General features: G+C 39.4%; 1 protein-coding gene and 1 long non-coding RNA gene across 12 annotated transcripts in view; one reads left to right on the forward strand and one right to left on the reverse strand.

The window, feature by feature from the left end:
• Nucleotides 1-20,996, reverse strand: part of LOC111245001 (adenylate cyclase type 5-like) — a 66,691-nt gene that overhangs the window by 14,979 nt on the left and 30,716 nt on the right. For 5 of the 10 annotated variants that reach the window (XM_086977117.1, XM_022792700.2, XM_022792692.2 and 2 more), the window contains exons 3-11: nt 16,776-16,953; nt 12,885-13,045; nt 11,496-11,856; nt 10,296-10,445; nt 9,951-10,072; nt 9,285-9,427; nt 5,099-5,195; nt 1,320-1,478; nt 179-390 (exon numbers count right to left, since the gene is read on the reverse strand). In XM_086977117.1, coding sequence (XP_086833243.1) covers nt 179-390; nt 1,320-1,478; nt 5,099-5,195; nt 9,285-9,427; nt 9,951-10,072; nt 10,296-10,445; nt 11,496-11,856; nt 12,885-13,045; nt 16,776-16,953 — 1,583 coding nt within the window. Of the gene's footprint in view, nt 1-178; nt 391-1,319; nt 1,479-5,098; nt 5,196-9,284; nt 9,428-9,950; nt 10,073-10,295; nt 10,446-10,836; nt 11,425-11,495; nt 11,857-12,884; nt 13,046-16,775; nt 16,954-20,242; nt 20,369-20,996 lie in introns of those variants that run through there. The other 5 variants (XM_022792718.2, XM_022792710.2, XM_086977120.1 and 2 more) reach the window with 5 other exon arrangements.
• On the forward strand, nt 1,472-20,246 carry LOC111245028 (uncharacterized). Of its 2 annotated transcripts, XR_015318883.1 has the most exons (7): nt 1,472-1,810; nt 4,927-5,060; nt 5,960-6,206; nt 7,898-8,053; nt 17,067-17,182; nt 17,673-17,771; nt 18,533-20,246. It is a non-coding gene; the product is annotated as an uncharacterized LOC111245028 (long non-coding RNA). The 2 variants fall into 2 exon arrangements; XR_015318882.1 differs by lacking the exon at nt 5,960-6,206.

The following is a 20,996-nucleotide window of genomic DNA, read 5'->3' on the forward strand; positions in this document are numbered from 1 at the left end:
AATTACGTACAGATACTACACGCGCCCATCCACAACTGCGAGTGCTTAAGTAGCGATGCTTTAACAGTATCTGATACACTTGGTGATGCACGCAGTTTTCTGCAGAAACAATGATGACATATGCAACTTTGTCAAACAGTCTTAAATCAGTGTTATATATAATACATTGAGACATTACCCATCATGCGAATCTCCTTCGAAACTGAATGTAAGAGTCCGCTCTGGTGCTGGTCTCCGCTTTGTGCAAGCCGTTTAGCGTCGTCTGCCACAATGAGAAATGTTTGAATATTGTTGTCGCGTAAATAATTATGTCGTGACCCGCCATCGCCGTCCTCCACTTCGTAATCATCTCCAAGACACATAAAGGTTTCTTGAGTGATGTGTACTCTCCTGTATAGAAGAAATGAAAATATATGGTTTCCTAAAGTAAAGGAACCTATTTTATTGCCTTCCATCATATTCCCCATTCAGATTATTCGGCAAGATGAAAAAGCCGTGGTCAGTATTAGCCCGAACCTCCTCTTCTCGCTATTACTGAGCTAAATATGTCTAAAGAACAGACGAGGTAAATTTAAGTACACACAAATTGTTCGCAAGTTAGCAACTTATCAGAGAAAGTCTTCTCGTCACAGCTAGATATTTGTCAGAGGTTTTGTGCATGGCGGCATTTTCTCTTGAACCTTCTTTTGATTACAGTGTTACTCTTAGGTCATGATTGGTAGTACAGCAAACAAATGTAAGTCAAGTTAGTATCATGATCGTAGTACCTGTTACAAGGCGCTCAAGAAGCTAAAGTTTACAATACTCAACCGAACGCGAGCAGTATTAACTTAGGCGGTAAGGATACTAATCTATACAGCTTCCAATAATGAGATAGCCTTTTTACGTTGGAACGTAGCATCTAAATTAGACCATCCAAGCGTTGAATTTTAATATACGCATAATCTGCGCTGTATGATCCTTCCGTGGGTGGCTCGGTAACTAAAAGCCCGAAACTATAAAGTAGTCAAATAATGACAACGGATAGCAGAGACGCTGCTGTAGGTATTTCGTCCGCTGTTTTGCAGCCAAATTGGAAACTAATTTCTTTGTAAAGGACACACCGTTTATTGGAAGCACGACTGGTAAGTTAACCTTTATCCTTGTAAGGTCAATAGAAACAGTATTCAATTAAAGGTATGAACTTAATTTATAGAAATATATATATTATAATAGAAATAAATTACTGGCAATCGTATCTAAGTAGTCTGAAATATACTACACATCATGACTGAAGAAGTAATTAAGTTTGAATATGAAAATATATGCACTCTGCTTACCCTGGAATACCACCCGCCTCCATGTAGTTGGCAAGCGTAACGTCGTTTGACCAAACGTCGAACTGCCATTTACGCAGCCCGAGAACTCCACAATGGACACGCCCTGTGTGGATTCCGACGCGCATGTTTACGTCCACTCCCGTAACGTCACGTACCAGCCTTTCAAATTTATTGATTATCACCAAAATGATTTTGTATCGTGTACTTTAGATCATATGTATGCTTATGTCTGTATGATAGTTATTAGTACTTCGCATAAGTTTCGGTACTTTGGCGGCCCGAGCCTATTTTCGTTTCCTCTTACGGTGCGATTTCTAAAACAAACAGTTCCGGCGGAATAATGGCGTTTAATCAAGAGACTATGTTAACCTCAATCCACAGGCATCCCAACTGTGAAAGATTTGTCTTTCAACAGTGGGAAGAGTTGTCTATTTGCACCTATTAGATGTCTCTTTATTTTCGCAGCCAGCGGAGCCACTATGCTGAACTTTGTAAGTACAAAGAGATACGCTAAAGCAACCTTATGATTTACTAATGTGTATGACATTTACTTTTCTCTTAGTTGGATAAATACTATTAACTGTCTAAGAAAAAATACGATTTGTAGGGTACAAGCATACGCAAGATATACTAAGAGTCTACCAAGTTAATCCTATTTGTGAGGTTATGATTTAGCACATGTTTCCGCGTCACCACGGAACGACAATTTACAGCATACACAAAAACAGATATTATTCGAATTCTGGTGTCAATGCTTATGTAAAATAAATGACGGAAGCCATAAACAGCGTTTCCAGTGATTACGTGAATACGCCGATGTGTTGTACGCACGTTTTTCCATTAGTGATTTCTCTTTCGTGTTGAAAAACTCACAGCTAGTATTAGTCCACTTATTTTCTGTTTGTATCTGGGTGTTTCTGATATTTCCCTCTGTTTCCGATAAAGAGCAGCCCGCATAAAAGCAATAGACCAGCCGATTTTTCGTAAACGAACTAAGGAGTCTTGCGAGAAAAGAGGCATATGGCAAGATGCCGTTAGCTCCACTTTGATCTGGGAAAAACTCGCTGTCGTTCTCAGTAGTAGGCCATGCGGGCTGCTAATTTGTACGGCAAACACACGTGACTTTGGCATTCGATATACGCTCGAAATAACGTTGCGCCTGGGGTTATTGTGATTGCCGAATATGTCGACTCATTTGCGCATTCGTAGACGAAGCTCATAGAATTCTGCCGACGTAGCACTGTATCTACATTTCATCGTTTCTATCTTCCACGTTTTACAGCTGTTAGTTCTTACCGCAAGTGAAATCGGTCGACACTTTATTGTATAGCTTACTACAGCTTTTTAAGTATTCCAGTTCGTAAGCCCCAATCGAATGCCGTCCGAAAATCTGAAGAACATCACCTACGTACGGCCAATGAGGGAGTTTCGATTTATACATCCCCCAAGGTACCAGACGTAAAACTCGAAATATCCAGGCCGGTAAGGTGCCCCACTTTGCTAAGGATCTGCTAGCGCTTACTTATAACCGAATAACATACGACAAAGGTCATTACGAGCTTTATAATCGTGTTTTATGCAGACCTATAATTATTATTGGACAGGAACCATTCCGTCAATCTGAATGAAAAAATACTATGTTATTCTTGCAAATTTCCTGGATGAGGTCGTCTCGTTAGAAGAGTTTTAATGAACACAGAACAGTAAACAATATTAATAAGCATAAAAACAGAGGAATAAACATGACTCGACCCCATTCGAGCCCGATCTAAGCAGGCCTTGGAGGGACGATTTCATTGTTTCTAGGTAAATGAACTATGCTCTTGCGCAAATAGTAAAGCTTTGAGGGTTTCTCAAAGGTAACGCGGGACTTAGTGTTTCGAGATGCTTTCCAATAACCTAGACAATAATTTCGCTGACCGTAAAAAAGAATGAGCCCAATAGCTTCTTATTTCCAAATTACTGTTTCAGCGAAAGGTCTATTACGCTGCGAAACATAATTCAAATCGTCCCTGAGAAACGAGTGGGCAATACGAATAGAGGTCAAGGACTAATCAACAGATTAACTGGTCTTACTGCACATAAAGATACGACGGTTGACCGAAGAACGGCTTAGTTGAATAACATCAAAGTGCTAATACCATTATCGTATGTGTAATAGGGGGTAGTTCTGATATTATAAAACATAATTCTATACGTATGGCACAAGTAGGTACTATTTATTCTATCTAGACCAACAATCAAGGCATTTTAACCTCGCTCTAGGTACGGATATAAACCATAGGCTAGCCAAACTATAGCTAGAATATTTCTATCGACTTAGCTTTTTCGCATTTAGTGGTTTTGGAGAAACAGAGATCGTCGATCTTTTAAGCAGCTACAGTTACTATCCAAAAAATATATATACACAACCTAGGTTTGGATGACGCATGGTCCAAGTTTGCTTAAATGCCTGTAGGAAATCACGATTTAAAGAGCAGAGGAGAATAACCAGTATCTCAAATCATCGTCCATATAAAGATAATAAATCCATATCTTCTTAATGCTATGCAGCAACTGGTTCGAATTCCGGTCAAGCTCCTCGTCATTTTATGCTCGAGTAAACAATTTTTTCCTCTCAGACATGTCAGCCATTCAACACTTAGTCAAAAATAGACCCAGGCACTCCTGAAAGCCCACTTAACGCGATATCTATACAGCTAAATTTAATCATGCATTTTAAGCTCTCCCATGCACTTTTGTACAGCGTTTCATTACTGCCGGTACGAAGAAAAGCTTATTTGTAATTACATGATTGGCGAAGAATCAGATCTGTTTTCGGTGGATCCGACTCGCAACCGCTGTAGTATCCTAGTAATGTGCCGTCATTAAAACGGAAATCAATGTAAGTGCCTACTAGCTTCTTAATGACTATTTTGCTGCGCAGAACTTTGACTGGCTGTCGGGCACTTCTCAGGCCTAAATAACATCGGAAGCTTCAGGTCCTCTAATAAGATCCATTTCTGTCCCTATGATTCGATTTGAGTATATAACAACAAAGCTTGGTACAAACAGCTCACGAGAAAATCTAGCGAGATAAATGCTTTTTTTTTTCAAAGATTTCGTAACTGCTTAAACGTACTAACTCAAAAAAAAGCAACGACACAGAGTTCAAATACCACTTCAGTTTTTCTGATACCCGTGCAAATGTCACGAGCAATTCAATTTAAATATCCGATAGATTCAGATCCGATTATAGTAGTGTCGCAGCTATTTGCCAGCACGCACGGTTCCTGAAATAAGGCCACTCTCAATGTAGCAACCGTGTGTCTATCTATCGACTCAATCGAAATTAAGTTTGTACATTTGTTCCACAAACGCTGTATCTGCCATTTGTCACTAGGTGTATCTATTTAAGCTGTGTTTCTGCTACTGTCTCACTTTACCTCAAACTTATCATATTAACTTTTTTTTTTTGTACGCGGTCTTTCTAAGTAGAAGTAAATGATGATGATGAAAAAATTAAATTCCATCGGCTTCGAGTAGAAAATCGAGTTCTATGTTGGACAATTAAGTTTCTGCTCGGAATAGTTCGACTATAATTTGGAAAAAATGTGTTTGTTCACAGTTATCAGTAAAGCCACTGGCCATTAACCGAGCGCGTCTGTATTCGGAACGTTGAAACTTGGACTATTTAGTCGATCGGTAATCGTATAGATGGAAAGACGATCTTCAATCATCATCATTAGGTCATCAAATGAGGTAAGTATTTTATTTTTTCCTTACAGTTGTCAACCTACCCTATGGCTTCGATCATATCGAGCCCCATTTCAACACAACAATGAGCATGATCTGGCCGAGGATCCGGCAAACCGCAGACGCAATAGTAGCAGTCACCTGTAAATGATCGCACCGTTTTAGGGATAATCGTATACTATTAAAGTCTCTCCCAACACTTCCAAAGTTCCGATACGGCATAACCCTACAAATTTAATTACCTTCGGCTAAATCTACGAAACAATATTGTTGCTATTTTATATCTATGCTTAAGTTCGAGCATTACTCGGAGTGCTGTGTCTTCTAAAAGTTCAACTTTATAAAATCTTAATAAGTGAACTGTCTATGATGTGAGATGAGTAAACACCTAAAGGATCTCAGATAAAACTATAGGTGTATAAATCTTATTCTCATGTGAAAAATAATCTGTTAAATCAAGTGAAAGTTTTCGGTTATCAATTATGTGCCGTTTCCTCTGGAATAAATTGGCTTAGCTGGTTGGCAGGAACGAGCATTTAACTCGTTCTACGTTTATATAGCCACAGGGGTATAGTTATTTATTAATCCACATTATAATGTACGGATCATTATATATATATATATATATATATATATATGAAAAAAAAACGGCTACATACGGAAGAAAGCGAATAACTGCAAGGCACCCGTTCCCGCCAACAAGAAATTCTGTATTAATCAGCTTAATTTTGGTGACAGTCGTGGGATAGCAGGCAAGAGACGACGCAGTGGAAGCGTCTGAGGGCTGCGTGCTTTTATTTGATCATATAAAGCCCAGGAGGCGAGGCCGAGCGCATAAGCTGTACGCTAGAGGTTAGCAATGTTCTGTCAAGCATGCCGTGTTTTGAGTGCGACTATACCTACAGGTGGCTTTTCGAGCCTGATTCTACCTGAAAGATTCCGAGCCTAATACATGGAACTTCTTCACGAAAAATCCTTACGAAACTACCAAAAGGAACAGGACCGCCAGCAGGATTCCGCTGCAGTTTCAGAGGTCAAGGCGCAGATTCGAGGACTTTGTGTAGAAAGAACGAGTGTTTGTCGGTTCTGCGGGAACGCAAAGCCGATGATAGGCTATTGCAAAACGAGATTTCCCTAGTAGCACCGATTTAGGTACGTCTTTGCCAAATACAACAAGTCAGTACTACGAATTTTTATTGAAGTCCAGAGCAAACCCTTTTACAGGTGTTTCGATTTCCAATGGATTAAGAAATTGCCTTTCATCCAGGAAAAAATCCCATATGCGATGTCCTATCGGAATTAAATTGATATTGGGAAAATATATTACATACAGTGTCCTCGTCAGCACAGTTTCTGCTGTAATTAGCTCTTACGAGAGGTAGCTTTTTCTAGGTGACGAAACATGGGGACGCATATTATTCCTAGAGATGACCCTAAAATAGTTTCAGTTTATCCTGCGGGTGCTGTGTTGGCGTTCAGACGCACGTCCTCTTAGAGAAATCCTTTTCTCGACAAAGAAAAGAATATTTCTAGATAGTTCGTCATTTCATACATCATTCACAAACATATTTAACTGCCAATTGAGAGAGGAGCGTCTTTGAATACGTTTGAAAGCTGCGATAGATAACCATTTCACATTTAGAAAATTCATACTTAGCTCACTTGCCATTGCCTTTTTAAGTAAGGAGACAAGATAAGACAAGGAGAAGCTTGTAGAAACAACGTTACGAAAATAAACTCCAAATGTTTCGTAAGCAAAGCTTTCTATGGGTATTATATTTAGCATGACTATTGCTGGAATGGAAGTCCGCTTATCCCGCATAGTGAATCCTTCCTGTTATCAGGACGGTTCATGGTCCGGCCAGTTAATATGGTTCCAAGTGCCCTCCTATACCAACCATTACTACAACGCCACGTCGGTTGAAATCTCTACATTGGCAGAAACAATCACCAGATGCTAGAAAAGTAAAGAGTCCATAAAAAAATAATACATCAACAAATATAAGGTATTATTACTGTTCCGGTTAATATGTACTTGTTTGGTTGCTGCGCCATTTTATAGGTCTATTGGAAAAGCCCAAAATAAGTCCAGCAATGCATGCTCCGCTTAAACGTCTAATGGGGGCTGGTCCCATTTGATGCCTGATGTAAAAATAAATCATTCGAAAAAACTTATTTATATAATGATAATAATTAAAGGATTGCAAAAATCACAAACAGAAAAAATGATTGTTATGATTTTTTTTGATATTTTCGCGATTGTGCCTGCACTCTACACAGAAACGGCTAGATGCGTTCCACGCGCAATGTAAATGAAAGATCTCTTTACGTTTGTAAATGGCTATGCTCGCTCCGTTGCCGAGGCGAACTTTTCTTGTAATTTCAGATTATGACAAGTAGATATTGTCCTTGTTATAGTTGCCATTGGCCTTAGGAATTGTACGGGCTCTTGTCGTGTCTCGATTTAATAATATACAGCAGGCTTAGTCAATGCCGTTCACTTGCAAAACGAAGACGTAATCCTTTTTTTGTTTACAATCTATTTAAACCACAGGTGTTTTCAACTAAATTCTACTTTCTCGTCTGATCGCCCTCCAACCGATAGAGCTCTATGAGAATTTAGAAACAGACGGATCGTTTTTAGCGGTTTCCTTAATCAGAACTTTACCTGGAAACTATAGTTACTTTTATTGTCGGTCCTCTTGTTCATTAATATTCACAAAAAATTCGATGAAATTGCTATAGAAAATCTTGGCCACAATCTATATCTATTTAGTGAGGCATTATTAATATTTTTTAATGAAAAATAACATAAGTAATAGTTTTTTTTTGTTTACCACCAGGTCGATATAAATAAAGCACATCGCTGAGCGGGAGAAGTATAGAGAAACGCTGATATATGAAGTTAGAAGCCAATGTATTCTTTGCCCGAATGCCCCGAAGTCACTTTCATTATCTGGTTATAGCGCTCTCATGAAGAAGGCGGATCATGCATGAAGGTATGGCGCTAACTCTACAAAGCGTCAAACGTTTTTTTTCAAAGTAATTTATTACACCATAAAACTTATTTATGAGTTAACTAGTATCACTAAAAAAAAGCTGTATGCATCGCACTGCATAAAAGTAATCCAATCTAACCCCTGCTATTTCCAAAGCACGATAATAATAAACATGGTTCAAAAACACTTTCCTATCTCACTTTTCGGATTTTCAATTTATCCAATTGCCCGTCCACAGAAGGATGGCTTACTCGGGCAGGGGTCCTTTATGCAGACCAAATGTAAAATTACATATCCTTACCGAATGATACGCCCTCTGCCAAGCAAGTATAGACGCACTGAAAAGGGGTGCTATTTTACCGACTACGAGGAACACATAATGATTCTAACACTGCATAGATGTCGCCAATACAGAACTCAACACGTCATGATACAAAACGAGACTCCTTAAACAATGGATCTAACTCGACACGTCGGGAAGGAGCTTCATTATACGTGTTTCTATTAAGGGCTACACTTCGTAACCACCAACGCTCGCCGACAATCTACGCAATATTGGCCATTAACAACACATGTCAACGGCATCTGTCGGACAACGACAGTTGCGATAAAACCGGAGAGAATCCACGTACAATACGGTCGTGAAAAGCGGAACACGCTCTCTCTATTTGGAACTTATGTGCATCATCTACCCGTACGAAAGAGGGATAGTCCTTCGAATCGAATCTTTAGACTCGGACTGTGCGAAACTGGTTTTTTGAGCTAGCTTTGACAAATTGTCTTTAGCGAGCTTTGCAAGCAGGAATTTACATTTACAACATTCTAGAAATGTTTAGTGATTAGTTAAAAGTGTTGTTGGTATCCCGACAAATCCAGAAATCACTATGACGCGTAAAGGGTAAACGGCAATTATTCCGTGGGAACGGTTAAAAACCACCTATATGATTCGTATATCTTGCTTTTGCTTGCGCGCAACGTCACTCTTCGTCCATGTATATATAGACATTTTTGCTGGAATGGAACTACATCGGCAGTATTTATTGTCTGCGTGTGTCATAACTACTGTTGACATTATAGAAAAGGATAGGAATAAGGTAATATAAAGAATCTGCTGCTGCGGATTAGCTGGCATCCCGAAAAGGTGGATCGTATGTACCAGATGATTTTCCAGAAAAGCCCAATTAGTGAATGTTGTAAATTTTCTTCAGACCATTTTTTTATAGCGACCTACCGAGGATCTTAATTCGGAGACAGTGGTTCTCAGCGGCCAGTCGATCGAAACGTGCGAACAATTCATTGAGCATTTTTACCACCTCTTCGGCTGTGCACTGAGATGATAACGAGGTAAACCCACAAATATCCGCAAATAGAATGCTGAAATAAGAAAAAAAGCTAAGTTAAGCTTCCTCTTGCAATAAAATTCAAAAGTTATAAATGAGACATTCAGTCAAGCCACAAAAATTGCAGGACTGCCGTTGCGTTTAGACAATGTTGACTGAACGAGATCGAACCTTCAAGCCATTGAATTAGCGTTTTTTAGATATTTGCCAGCAAGTGGCGCTGCGTAGCACGTTTACGGTAGTGCAAAATTAACGGTATTTTTCGTTTGGGATATAATTCGACGAGCACTGTAACTAGGTTTAAACAGGACATCGAACCATCTAACATCCGTTTGTTACCTTTGCAGCTGGTACAATTAAAACGTTTTGTAGGTTTTGCTTTTAATACAGAATGTATATATATGCGCTTTATACCGTCTCCCAACGGTCTCTGGACAGTTGGCTAAAAATTCCACCTTCTAAAAGGTCACGTGACCTCTAGGCTGTTTCGTATATATTTGTACGCGGAACAATATATATGTACATGAATATATTACCAATTAGTCGACTCTTTTTACCTCACGTTATTATGTCGCTGAATGTAGATCTTGTGAAACATCGAATCTTGCGGCTTGTTCACTATGTCTGCTTTCATTTCAAGGGCCACGTGGCGGGGTAGCACCGACAGCAGGAGTTGTTCCTGATAAACAATAAGACAAACTAAACAATTCAACCTTCCACAAAATAACTGAAAGCATCGGCGTTCAACTTGCTGTGCAGTTATGTGAATTTATAAGCGGCAGAAGGATATATTGTTATTACTGCCGAAAAGGTCGCAAAGTTCAAATGAAGTATCCATTGTTTTTGTGCAAACTTCTGTTATACTAAATTGTACATGTAACTTCAATAAATTCTAGAATTACCTGCTTTTGATTTTCTCGTTGGATGTTGAGACGGGCTTTGATGCAACCACGAGTCTCCACGAAAGCCTGTTTCTGAGACCTTTTCGAAGGGTAATGTGAAAAGGCCGCAATCCCATTTGCACCCAGCAACATTAGCAAATCGAATAAGAGCTGGATATACACCAACGAGGCAAAGAAAAGGCAATATAGCCGGCGAGTTGTAACTTGAAAACAAGTAAACCACTTAAACTTTTTTAAAATTACACAGATTCTTCGAATATTATGATCTTATTTGAACCTTGCTTGTGGAATAGACGCTAAGGCCATTTAATTTGTAGGAATTAGGACGTCTGAAGTTGGGCCAAACATCCAAGTTTATTTAATTTATGAGGCCCAGAATACCTACAGACGATATAAGTAATAAGATTTCAGCGTAGCTCTATCGTTCCGAGAGAGCTTATAGAAGTATGTCGATAAACAAAGGTTCTTTGGCTTAGAAGTTGTCACGACGTTCAAGACCGTTCAGACTAGCTGCTACCTATCCTGTATTATAAGTACATACCTCGCTAACCTGAATAGCTGAAAGAAGATAACATATACTGAGACTGCGCAGTAGCACTAACATTGGTAACACAAATGGTAAATTAAAACTTTTTCCTAAGAAAAGACTAGCAATACGAAACTATAATTCAGAGATTATTGCCATAATACCATTAGCAGATAGTGTCTGTACGGGCAACTGACTCAGATTTATCATCTCAACATTCAGAAAAGGCGTTTCATCGCTGCTTTTTTGGAAAAAAGCAATGGCCGCATGTCATGTTATATTTCAATAAAGGTTAACAGAGCAGATCGCAGAACAGGATATTTGGCCGATATCAAGCGCCAATATGGAAACATAAAAATACTACAAGTTTGGTGTAATGAAAAAATGTATTCTGATACAAAAGAAAACGAGGATCGGATATGCTCAATCTAGAAAAAGAAATACTAATACGTACGTTGAAAGTGCTTGTTTACGTGTAGCTTTGATACACTTACCGAACGTGACGAAGCACACGTAAATCACGCAACAGTTATTATAGATGCAGAATTGTACACGATCATATACACACATACACACACATACCGAACAAGCAGGGTGATCTATAAACCAGATAGCTATAAGAACCATGCAAAATTAACGAAACGCAAATAAACCAAGGAAAACGGCATGCTTACAAGATTTATCGCGGTTCTGGAGCCTGTCTGAGTATTTGCATCGGCGTATCCTGAATAACCTATCACTCTGATAGGTGAACTACCATTACTGACAAAGTCGAATACCTTCTGAGTAGCTTGTTCTGGCAAACTGTGATTGCTAACATTTCCGCCTCCAGAGCCAAAACCGCTGTAGTGAGTGCCTGTCGCTCCGGATCCGGAGACCGAACGAGTCCAGCCTCGCTCGAGAGCCAGCCATTCGCAGCCAATATAGGCAGCCAAGATTGTTGCACCCGTTAGAGCACTCGTCGTTAGACGAACCGGGACTAGCGTGTAGGCTTTGTAGATTAAGAGCATGCACAGCCATAAACCCGAGTACAACCTAGGACGATACAATATCTATAATTATACCAATCGCAGCGATTTATACGGCAAATTCTTTTGCTTGTTAGACTCACACATAGCGGACATGTTCTTGTTTAATAAAATCTGTGATGATAACGACCCTTTCAAATATATTCGTTAGCCAAAAGATATTCGTTACCTTATGGGGTATGTGTATATGGAATAGTGCAGTAGAAACGTCTCCCTAAAATATGGCGTTAAGAAATTTCTTCTTTGTGACGCTTCGATGCTCCTTTACTCAGCAAATCCTTACAATGTTGTTGTTATAAATTATTTTATAGTAATATACATACCTGCTAGCGTTTACTTAAAAGGTGTGGATTTCGCTGTCATTGGTAGAATCATTAGTCATAAAATGATTTTCTACATGTTGTTACTCCACCCAGTTTTGCATTATCGGAACTATCTTGGCGCTAGCCTGTATGCATTCTCGCTAGTGTAGCAGGAACAGCCTAACGAAAATCTCATGCGTAAAATTCCCCCTATGCATCGGATCCTAAAAACGGTACGTCTAAATCTCACCCATTGTCTACAAAATGCTTGGATGCCCTAAAGGGTACCGTAAAGGAGGCCGACAACAGAAGGAGTCCTCTTGGCCTTTCCTAAACTAGCAATGCGGTCGGAGGTGAAGTAGGTACTCTAGGTGTAGGCTATCGATAATAGGACCTATACAGGGCTGACATCTATGACTCTAACAACCGCAAAATTGCAGACACATTAAAGGACGGTTTAACTGATATATGTTCTCCTAAGTAAGATGCTGCGCATACTTCATAGCGAAAGTATAAAAATGGTACACAATTAACTTTGTATAAAAACAAACTGGTGAGGAATATCTGTATGATATGTGTTCATATATAAATCTGCCTGTAGTAACAGTGAATAACTGTCTCAGAGAGAATATCACCAGATGCAACTACGGATCGTATTGAATTTAAACCTTATTGGAATTCGGCGATTGTTCTTTTTCTTCTTATCGAATGTTTTCAAATGCAAAGGAATTACCTTGGGCTAGTCTTTGTATGGTACTTTTCATCCTGATACTCTGGAGATGTACCGTCTCTCGTCACATCTATAATGTCTACTGCTAAAAGGGCCGCTAGACTCACAAAACTCGCCAGGATCACGTGGTTACTCAGCACAAGTGCAGTTTGTCGAAAAAACGACTGAAAATCAAGCAAAAACGCATCGGCCGTTATGCTCACACGAAGTGTGTGAATTATGATTAACTTAGATTAAATTGTAGTTAGGATTTGTAGAAACTAAGCATCTGCTTGCAACCTGTATTTATATCTAGCTAGGAAAAGTGTTAAAGGACATGAACTCGCGGACAGCACTGTCGAAAATAGCTGTTCCCAAGAGCATTCGGGATTACCTAGGTCTAACAACCTACTAGTCTAGCCCTCCCGTTGAATATGTTACAAAAAACTATTATTTATTTATATCTATACATAAGCTATTTAGCAAAAGCCATGTTACCGTGTTCAAGTATGCAGCTTAAGATAGCTTTGACTTGTGAGTTTTTTTTTCTAGGTCGGTTCGCTAAACACCGAAAAACACATAGTTTACCTAGGGTTGAATATATCGCGCTTCGGTTTATTTTAAAACACGATTAAACTATTCTCTGAGTTAATAAAGTGCACCACCGTACGACCAACATTTATCACTGGATTCCCTCTATTTATTTCTATCTAACCCTTTGCTCGCGACCGTTTTACGGCCTGTATTTATAAAGGGAATTTGCAAGAAGAGCGAAATTATTTTTTGCGAAGACAAATCATAGCCTTTCCAGTGTGGACAAACTGTAGAACTGGCCCACCCAAAAAACTGGCCGCTTCGTAGAAATGATAATCTCCCACTTTCGAGTTGATTCATTGATCAGCTGAAACCCATAAAAGTACCCATACATAGGAACACTTTTTATTTCATCACAGAACAAATCTATACACATCATCATTATCATTAACGCCAACAAAAACAACATAATGCTTTATTAAGCTATTGATTTTTTAGACAGTGTCAGGTCTTGGTTAAGAACATGTAGATCTTGAGGGGTCCAGTAAATAAAAAATAAAGTAAATGAACTCTAGCTCTTGATCTTTATGCAAGAAAATTCACCAACCCTACAGCATTAGTTAACCGACTGCGCAATTATTTCACCATCTTTAGCTATGCTCCAATTGCGGCTTCATCGCAGTCCCTCTAGACTTCATTAGAGTTAGGTACTACTTACATTTAGTAGCTCTACAGATCGGCGCCAATGCTAAATGAAATCTCAGTGTCTTTGCAAACTTCAGTATTTGAACTATTTTATCGTAACGGTTCTTGACCGCAACATTTGGCCTCATGCGTTTTAACCTAGCCTCGATTATCCTGTACTCGCCTACGTATTGCCTCATCCATACCGTAGTGTGCCTTATTATCACAGAGGCTTTATCCAACCTACTTCGTTGTATTCATTCTGTAAAATACTTAGCATTTTTGCAGATAGAAATGTACTTTTCACCCCCTTTAGCATTCAAATAGTCCCATCGGCACGTCTGGTCGATATGCTGCAATAGTAGTACGCTCACTTAGCATTATAACACACAATTTAGGTAAATGGAAGTTACAAAACGGCTGAACGACGTTATCATAATCCGATGTCGGTCACTGGCTCTGACTTAGGTCAGGCATGATATAATCTGAGGTTGCGGTTTGCGTGAGCGTCCGAGTCGCTTTTGCTTCGTATTGTCCATGGGAAAAGGCGAAGATAATTGTAATTACTAGCGCCACTACCTTATACGAGGAAAACATGCGGAGTGTCAACGTGTGCAGGCCTGGCACAGTCAATCTGTGTGGCGTGGGTAAGTTAAGCGGCTGCTACTACCCAGCTTTTTGCCAATGCTTCGTAGCCCGCTAAACCTAACGAGTTGACCTCTATTATATACCTCGAATAATATGCTGTTATTTGTCAGCACTTAGGAGCCTCCCTCAAAGCGGGATTTATACATTTGGAAATATAACGAGCAGTTGCTACAATCGACTACAAATTCATCCAGAGGTTCTCGACTTGTTGCTAATTACTGCCATTTAAGAAGGCTCTTAGACCATCGTGGCCAACTTAAATGGTGCCACCTGTTCATCAAGTGTCAGGAGTTCTGCAGACAATTGCTGTTTGTCTGTGCACTTGTTAGCGATACATTTAGGCTTGTGATGAGTAAACGCTTAACCTGAAATGTTTTAGACCGACCGGTTGGACCAACCTAAATGAAACGGTAAGTTTTTAATTTCGAGCATATGAATACGAGCGTTTGAATACGAAGCGATACACATTTTTCTTTATTTACACTTCTAAACATCTTTTGCTTTAACGACAACTCAAAAAAGCGTTTATTTAATTTATGCCCCGTTCATATTAGTCGAGCAAAGCTAAATCCTGCCGCTGTCGAAACAGATTCATCCGGGACAGTTAAACATCTGCTCCTTCACCGGTTTTCGACCCACGAAACAAACCGTTCGTATAGAAAACAAAACAATTTAAGAAGGCAAAATTGCTTTTAACGCTTATAGCCGTTCCATTTCATTGGATTCTGTGGAATAATCCACCTTCTCTATATTTATCGTGACAGCTAAACCTTCGATAAAGGCAATACTACATAACCATCAACGGCATCAACAAATGTGGATTTCCGCATAGAGAAGTCGGTAAAGAGGCCTCGCGAACGCCCTCTGCTTCGGAGCACTCAACTATCGTATACAGTCTGTTTCCGGCGTTGAACTGTAATAATGAAGCTTATAATAACATTGACTTCATCGAATTGGCCATCAGCATTCGAATGCAACCGGAGCTGCTGATCATGAACTAAAGCAGCACGAATCCATCCGGGTATTTAAAACTTGCGTGGGTTGGCGTGATCGCCCACTCCATAAGGGACGCTGGATAACAGTACTGGCCTGCTCATAGGGAGCCGATTCAACACGAGTCACTCGATAGGCTTTCGGCTTCAACTGGCACGTTCCCTTCCACGGTGCTTTCGAGTCTTAGTCAAGTCTGTCTAGATATCCATTTGTTGGTATAATGGTTGTGGCGGTGATAGATTATCCAAGGCCCGTTGGCAGACCTTATATTGCCCTGTCACTAGCATAAAACTACGGCTATCAGTGAAGCAAAACAACAGAAGTATCGATTCCTAGCATTATTCTTTTTCTGAGCGGCTAGACTTAACAAGCAAAGCCTTGCCTGCGAGGCTCCAAGCTTGTATTTGGATCGTATAGCAACAGAACGGCCTTTGGATATTGATTCCTTAACGGTGCCTTTTTTTCCACGAACCCCGGACACCGCTCGACCTGTTAAACCCCTGTTTTTTCGCGTTTCTGAAGCTAGGTGGGAACGCAGTTTTGTGACTTGCTACGAATAGATCATAACGCCAAAGGCCATATGACGCACATCATTGTTCGACTCGATGTGCAACAAAGGTAGATCGTTAATAATTACTGTTAATCGAAACTGATTTTTTCAATGTTATACATTCGTGATTTCCCAACGGATACTGAGGACAAATCTACCAATCGAGGACACTGAATATATCTATGCGTCATTTTGTTACATATATATGCAAGTCTTTTCACAACACCATTGTTCGCTGTAATACCCCGTCAGAATTGAAATAATATTTAAGCCCAGTGCGTACCTTTAATAGGAATGCCTCAAAGGAAAATCCTTGAACAACTATACTATGAAATAAGTATTGCCATCTTCCTAGTGATCGAGTGTTTACTACCTAAGGTCCGAATATTTACTTTCACCTAGGGCCATAACTAATCCATTTTTATTGGCCTCATTTGTGCGTGAACGAGAAGTGTCTCTGCTATCAACAATGATATCTAAGCACGTTGTCGCCTATGTGGTGGCACCTGTAGGCTGAGGTAGCAGATGCCGAGGTAGAGAAGGCTCAGAGCCCCAAGGGCGGCGATGAAAGTAGGCGAGAACCGTTGGTATATGACCAACTCAAGAACAACGACAAGAAGGCATATCAGGCTCATCATCCCCGTTAGGGCCGACACGCTACGTTTGTTTAGGTGGAGAAAATATCTGCAACAGAATAAAAGCAACAAGACATACTGAGTATTAGAATATTAGTGAGAATTATGAGCCCCGATGGGTGTCCAATTAAATACGATACAAACGTGACGGCATGTTTTCAGGCAGGAGAAAGTTGGAGAAGGTGCAGGTGCTTCAGCGTAAACGTGAAACGCGGACGACTCGGCAAAAACTCTAATGGATCAAAACTCTAATGAATTCGTAATATGAAAACAAAAACGTAAGCATTAAAATAGCAAATATATAAGCTTGGATGTAGAGGTAAGGTGATTTACATTTTAGTAGCGCGGCATTCAAGGGAAATCGATGTTAGAAGCTCGATAATCTGGATTAATTTTTGACCTCAGCCAGCACTTGAAGGCATAGATCTTTTTGCGATTATTCCGACAGAACTTAACATCGCTGAAAGTTGAACTGAATTTCTTTCATAATCTGCAGTATAGATTTTTATGGATTTGTTTTAATATATTATTAATGCAGGATATCATTTAAAGTCAACTTCTATTAAAACTATAATATTTTACTGGGCTATTTCATTTTATCCTCCTCTCACCTAGTTACTTCCCAAATATAAACCCACACGAAATCATGATACACACCCGCTGAGACCAAAAACTTAATGTAATTTAACTTGTTCAAATCAGAGTTATCAAACAATAAAAAAAAAAACACCCCAATTTTAATTCCCCTATGCTACGATGATCGAATAGCGATAATCGCCCGAAAGCTCGGAAAATTGATTGATGAGGCCGGAAATCCAGACGCAGACGCGGAGGCAATTGGACAAGTACTAGCCAAGTCTAAAAAAGGTAAACGATGCTAAGATCAGTCAATTTGACATGGCAGAACTATACAAAACCACTACCAAACGGTTTAATATTTTCTAGGTTGACAAACGACATTATTCGACTCCGTAGACCTTAGCACTACAGAATTCAACTGCAACTAGGATTAGCTGGCCCTGATGAGACGGAAACTCCTTTCCTCGCTTTTGTTGTCCTTGACAGTGGAAGAGATCTAACAATCTAGTTATAAATATAGGGGGCACGAAACACGAATGCCAGATGCTGTGATTAAATACGCGTAACACTTTGGGCGGGCTTCTGCGGTTTCCTCATGTTGTATTCCTTGTTTGTTTTCAAATTCTCTCGTAAATAACGTGCAGACGCCTTCCGGCGTCGGGAGTTTTCTATACGTTACTTTATCATGTTATGGTACTTTTTTTTGAGATTACAGTGGCATATGACCGCGTACTCTGTCTAAATGAAGTTATTTCCTATTTTGGAAATAAATTCCTCTTCTATGAATGTTGTAAGACTTATGTTTAAGTTTATTAAAATTTAATTCAAGCAAATATTAATTGCTTAATTCATATTACTGTTTGTTAGCACTGATATTATATATAACGCGTATCGCATATGTACTATACGATAAATGAGTATTGCGTATATGATACTTAAGATTGACCTATGTAACTGTGAGTTAATTATAGTAGTTAAATGTTATATAGGTAAGATTTATGTATGACATGTGATATCACCATTCAAGTTATACTTGTTCTACTGAATAGACGGACGTACGACGCAACGCATAACAGAGTGACGTAGACGATCATCTATAAGAACAAATGGCTAGAAATTGGATCAGTCGACAAAGGGAACTGGCCGTCGAGTAGCTTGGTGAGAACAAATAAAAATTTTCTTCGTCTTACGGAGAAAGACTGCATAAGCATGCGCTTTTCACAATGGCTCCCACTTTGTTTATGGAGGTTTGCTGCCACTAAGAGAGTTCAGAAAAACCTGGAAATCTCACCGTTTCCTCTCCCTTTGTGTGTAGCTTCGCTCACGATTGGAGCGTTATGAACAGTGTCGGATAGGAAAAGCTTTTGCAATTAATAGAACCGTGTCTGAATTTGGTATCGTAATTGTGCCATATGCTTAAATGGCGCTTGTTTACTCTTCTTTATTAGGCTCATGTTATCGCTTGTCTTTATCATGTTATCGCTTGATTTTATATGTACTTGAAACTCATGTGATAGAAATAATCTAAAACTACCTGTGCCTTCCTTCGATCGCAGTATATACGCCAGCCAACTATGGCAAAAGCTTTTCACCAGTAAATTTGACAGTGGCCATATACAACAGACACTAATACTCAAATTGCCTTTGCGAGCAATTCTACGGCTGTATTCCAGCAAAAAAAATACACCAAACTATGGAAGTCACTTATTCCTCCATGTGGATTCAGAGCTCTATATCATCATGCTGAAGAAGCCTTGTAGAGTGCTCGTAAGTGTGAAGGGAATATCTAGGTACAGACTAAACCTTATGCTCTTGAAAGATACATATTGCTATTATCTTACTGTTTACTGGAGAAAGCCTATTAAAGCAGCAATCAATGAAATTGATTCGAAATTTGTCGAACATGAGTGACTCGAGGCAGGGGAGCTGCGTCATATATAATAAGTGAGCGTAATCTTTGATGCATGGCGAACGTTTCGCTGAAAATATCAAACGTTGCAGCTTGCTTATTTCGCATTGGCCGTACTAAGGCTAATGTTGAAATAACTGGAATAAGTAACACAACCATAGCTTGGCGCAAAGATATCAAACGATTTCGAGGAGCCATTGACGCCCCGTAATCCATCTAGTAGTTGGAAGGAATGCCGCCTGTCGCGATTACGTGGCAATTAGAAAGATGGGACACGTAATAGGCGTTCTAGACACGAGGTCTCGAACGAACGTAGGCCATGCTTTTGCATATTGAATATATGTATGTATTCCATAGAGGAGCTTCACTGAGACCCCTTCGACGCTCTCCTCAGCCGTGTCCTGCGTTTCGCACTACGTTTTAAATCTGTATTGCTCCAAACCTAATCCATGGAAAGAAGCTGCTCTGGTGACTACCCAAAGTTATTGAAATCGTCAATTGCAACTTGTACTTGCACTAATTACTTTTTATAAATAATTATGTCGACATCGAACGCTGCATCATCCACTATTTTCTTAATAGTGGACGATAGCGAATTTAGGTATATCTTCTTCAGACTACTGGTTTTTCATGCGTACACGGCTCTTTTGCATCTTGTAAACGAAGCTATGATATGCATGTGCGATAAGCCCTTGTATTGTTACTACGGATAGAAAAAATTATATTGATTTTAGATCACACCTTTATGATTGTTTGACACCTGCGATTACCACAAGACTCTCGACCTTATATTACAATAATATATTATCTTATCAAGTGAAATATTTATATAGAAACACATTATTATTACCGTTTAGCCGACCTAAGGATACAAAATCAGTAACTGGTACGAGACAATGGAAAACCAGAAATCAGATCTTCCCAGATTTCTACGTCGAGGAAACTGGTATCACCGACGCTTCTTAGTGATGAAAACCTGCGGATTCACCCGATGTAGTAAAACGCAAAAATAATGGTCATTAAATGTCTTCGATCTATTGCTCCGTATACACCACTCTAGCCGTTGAGGGTTAAATCAGCGACGCATTAGAAGGAAGTACGATTTCTATCGTAATCTTATTTCCTCGTTCAATCAAACTGGGCGGCTTTTAAATCGTATCAATCGTACTACAGTGTCAATGAGCTTTTCGGCTTGGAAAATTTCAACATGTAGAGGATGCTATCAAGAAAAAGAATACGATAGCCGTGCGACGCAACTAAAAAGCTCAGACTTTTGTTAATTGTTTTTCTGTAGATTAATCTATAAATGGATTAAAATATCATCAACGAACTGGTTATTGGTTGGGCCAATTTTTTGTACATATGTATGTATCTATATATACATATAGGTATATATATATCTCTAGTCTCTAGACAGCTGAGGTGATTTCATTTGATATCTTTTAGAGCAACAGAAGATACACAAGTTATTTTAATAAGGAGTGGATCCAAATCTTCTTAGCTTCTTCTTGGCCAATAAAACCATCTAAATTTATAAATGATCATAGCAGTCATTATTATGAATATTGCACCCAAGAAACGTACTAACAGTATCATAATATAGC

This window comes from Varroa destructor, unplaced genomic scaffold (genome assembly GCF_002443255.2).
Source record: "Varroa destructor unplaced genomic scaffold, Vdes_3.0 BEIS01000001.1, whole genome shotgun sequence".
Classification (NCBI taxonomy): domain Eukaryota; kingdom Metazoa; phylum Arthropoda; class Arachnida; order Mesostigmata; family Varroidae; genus Varroa; species Varroa destructor.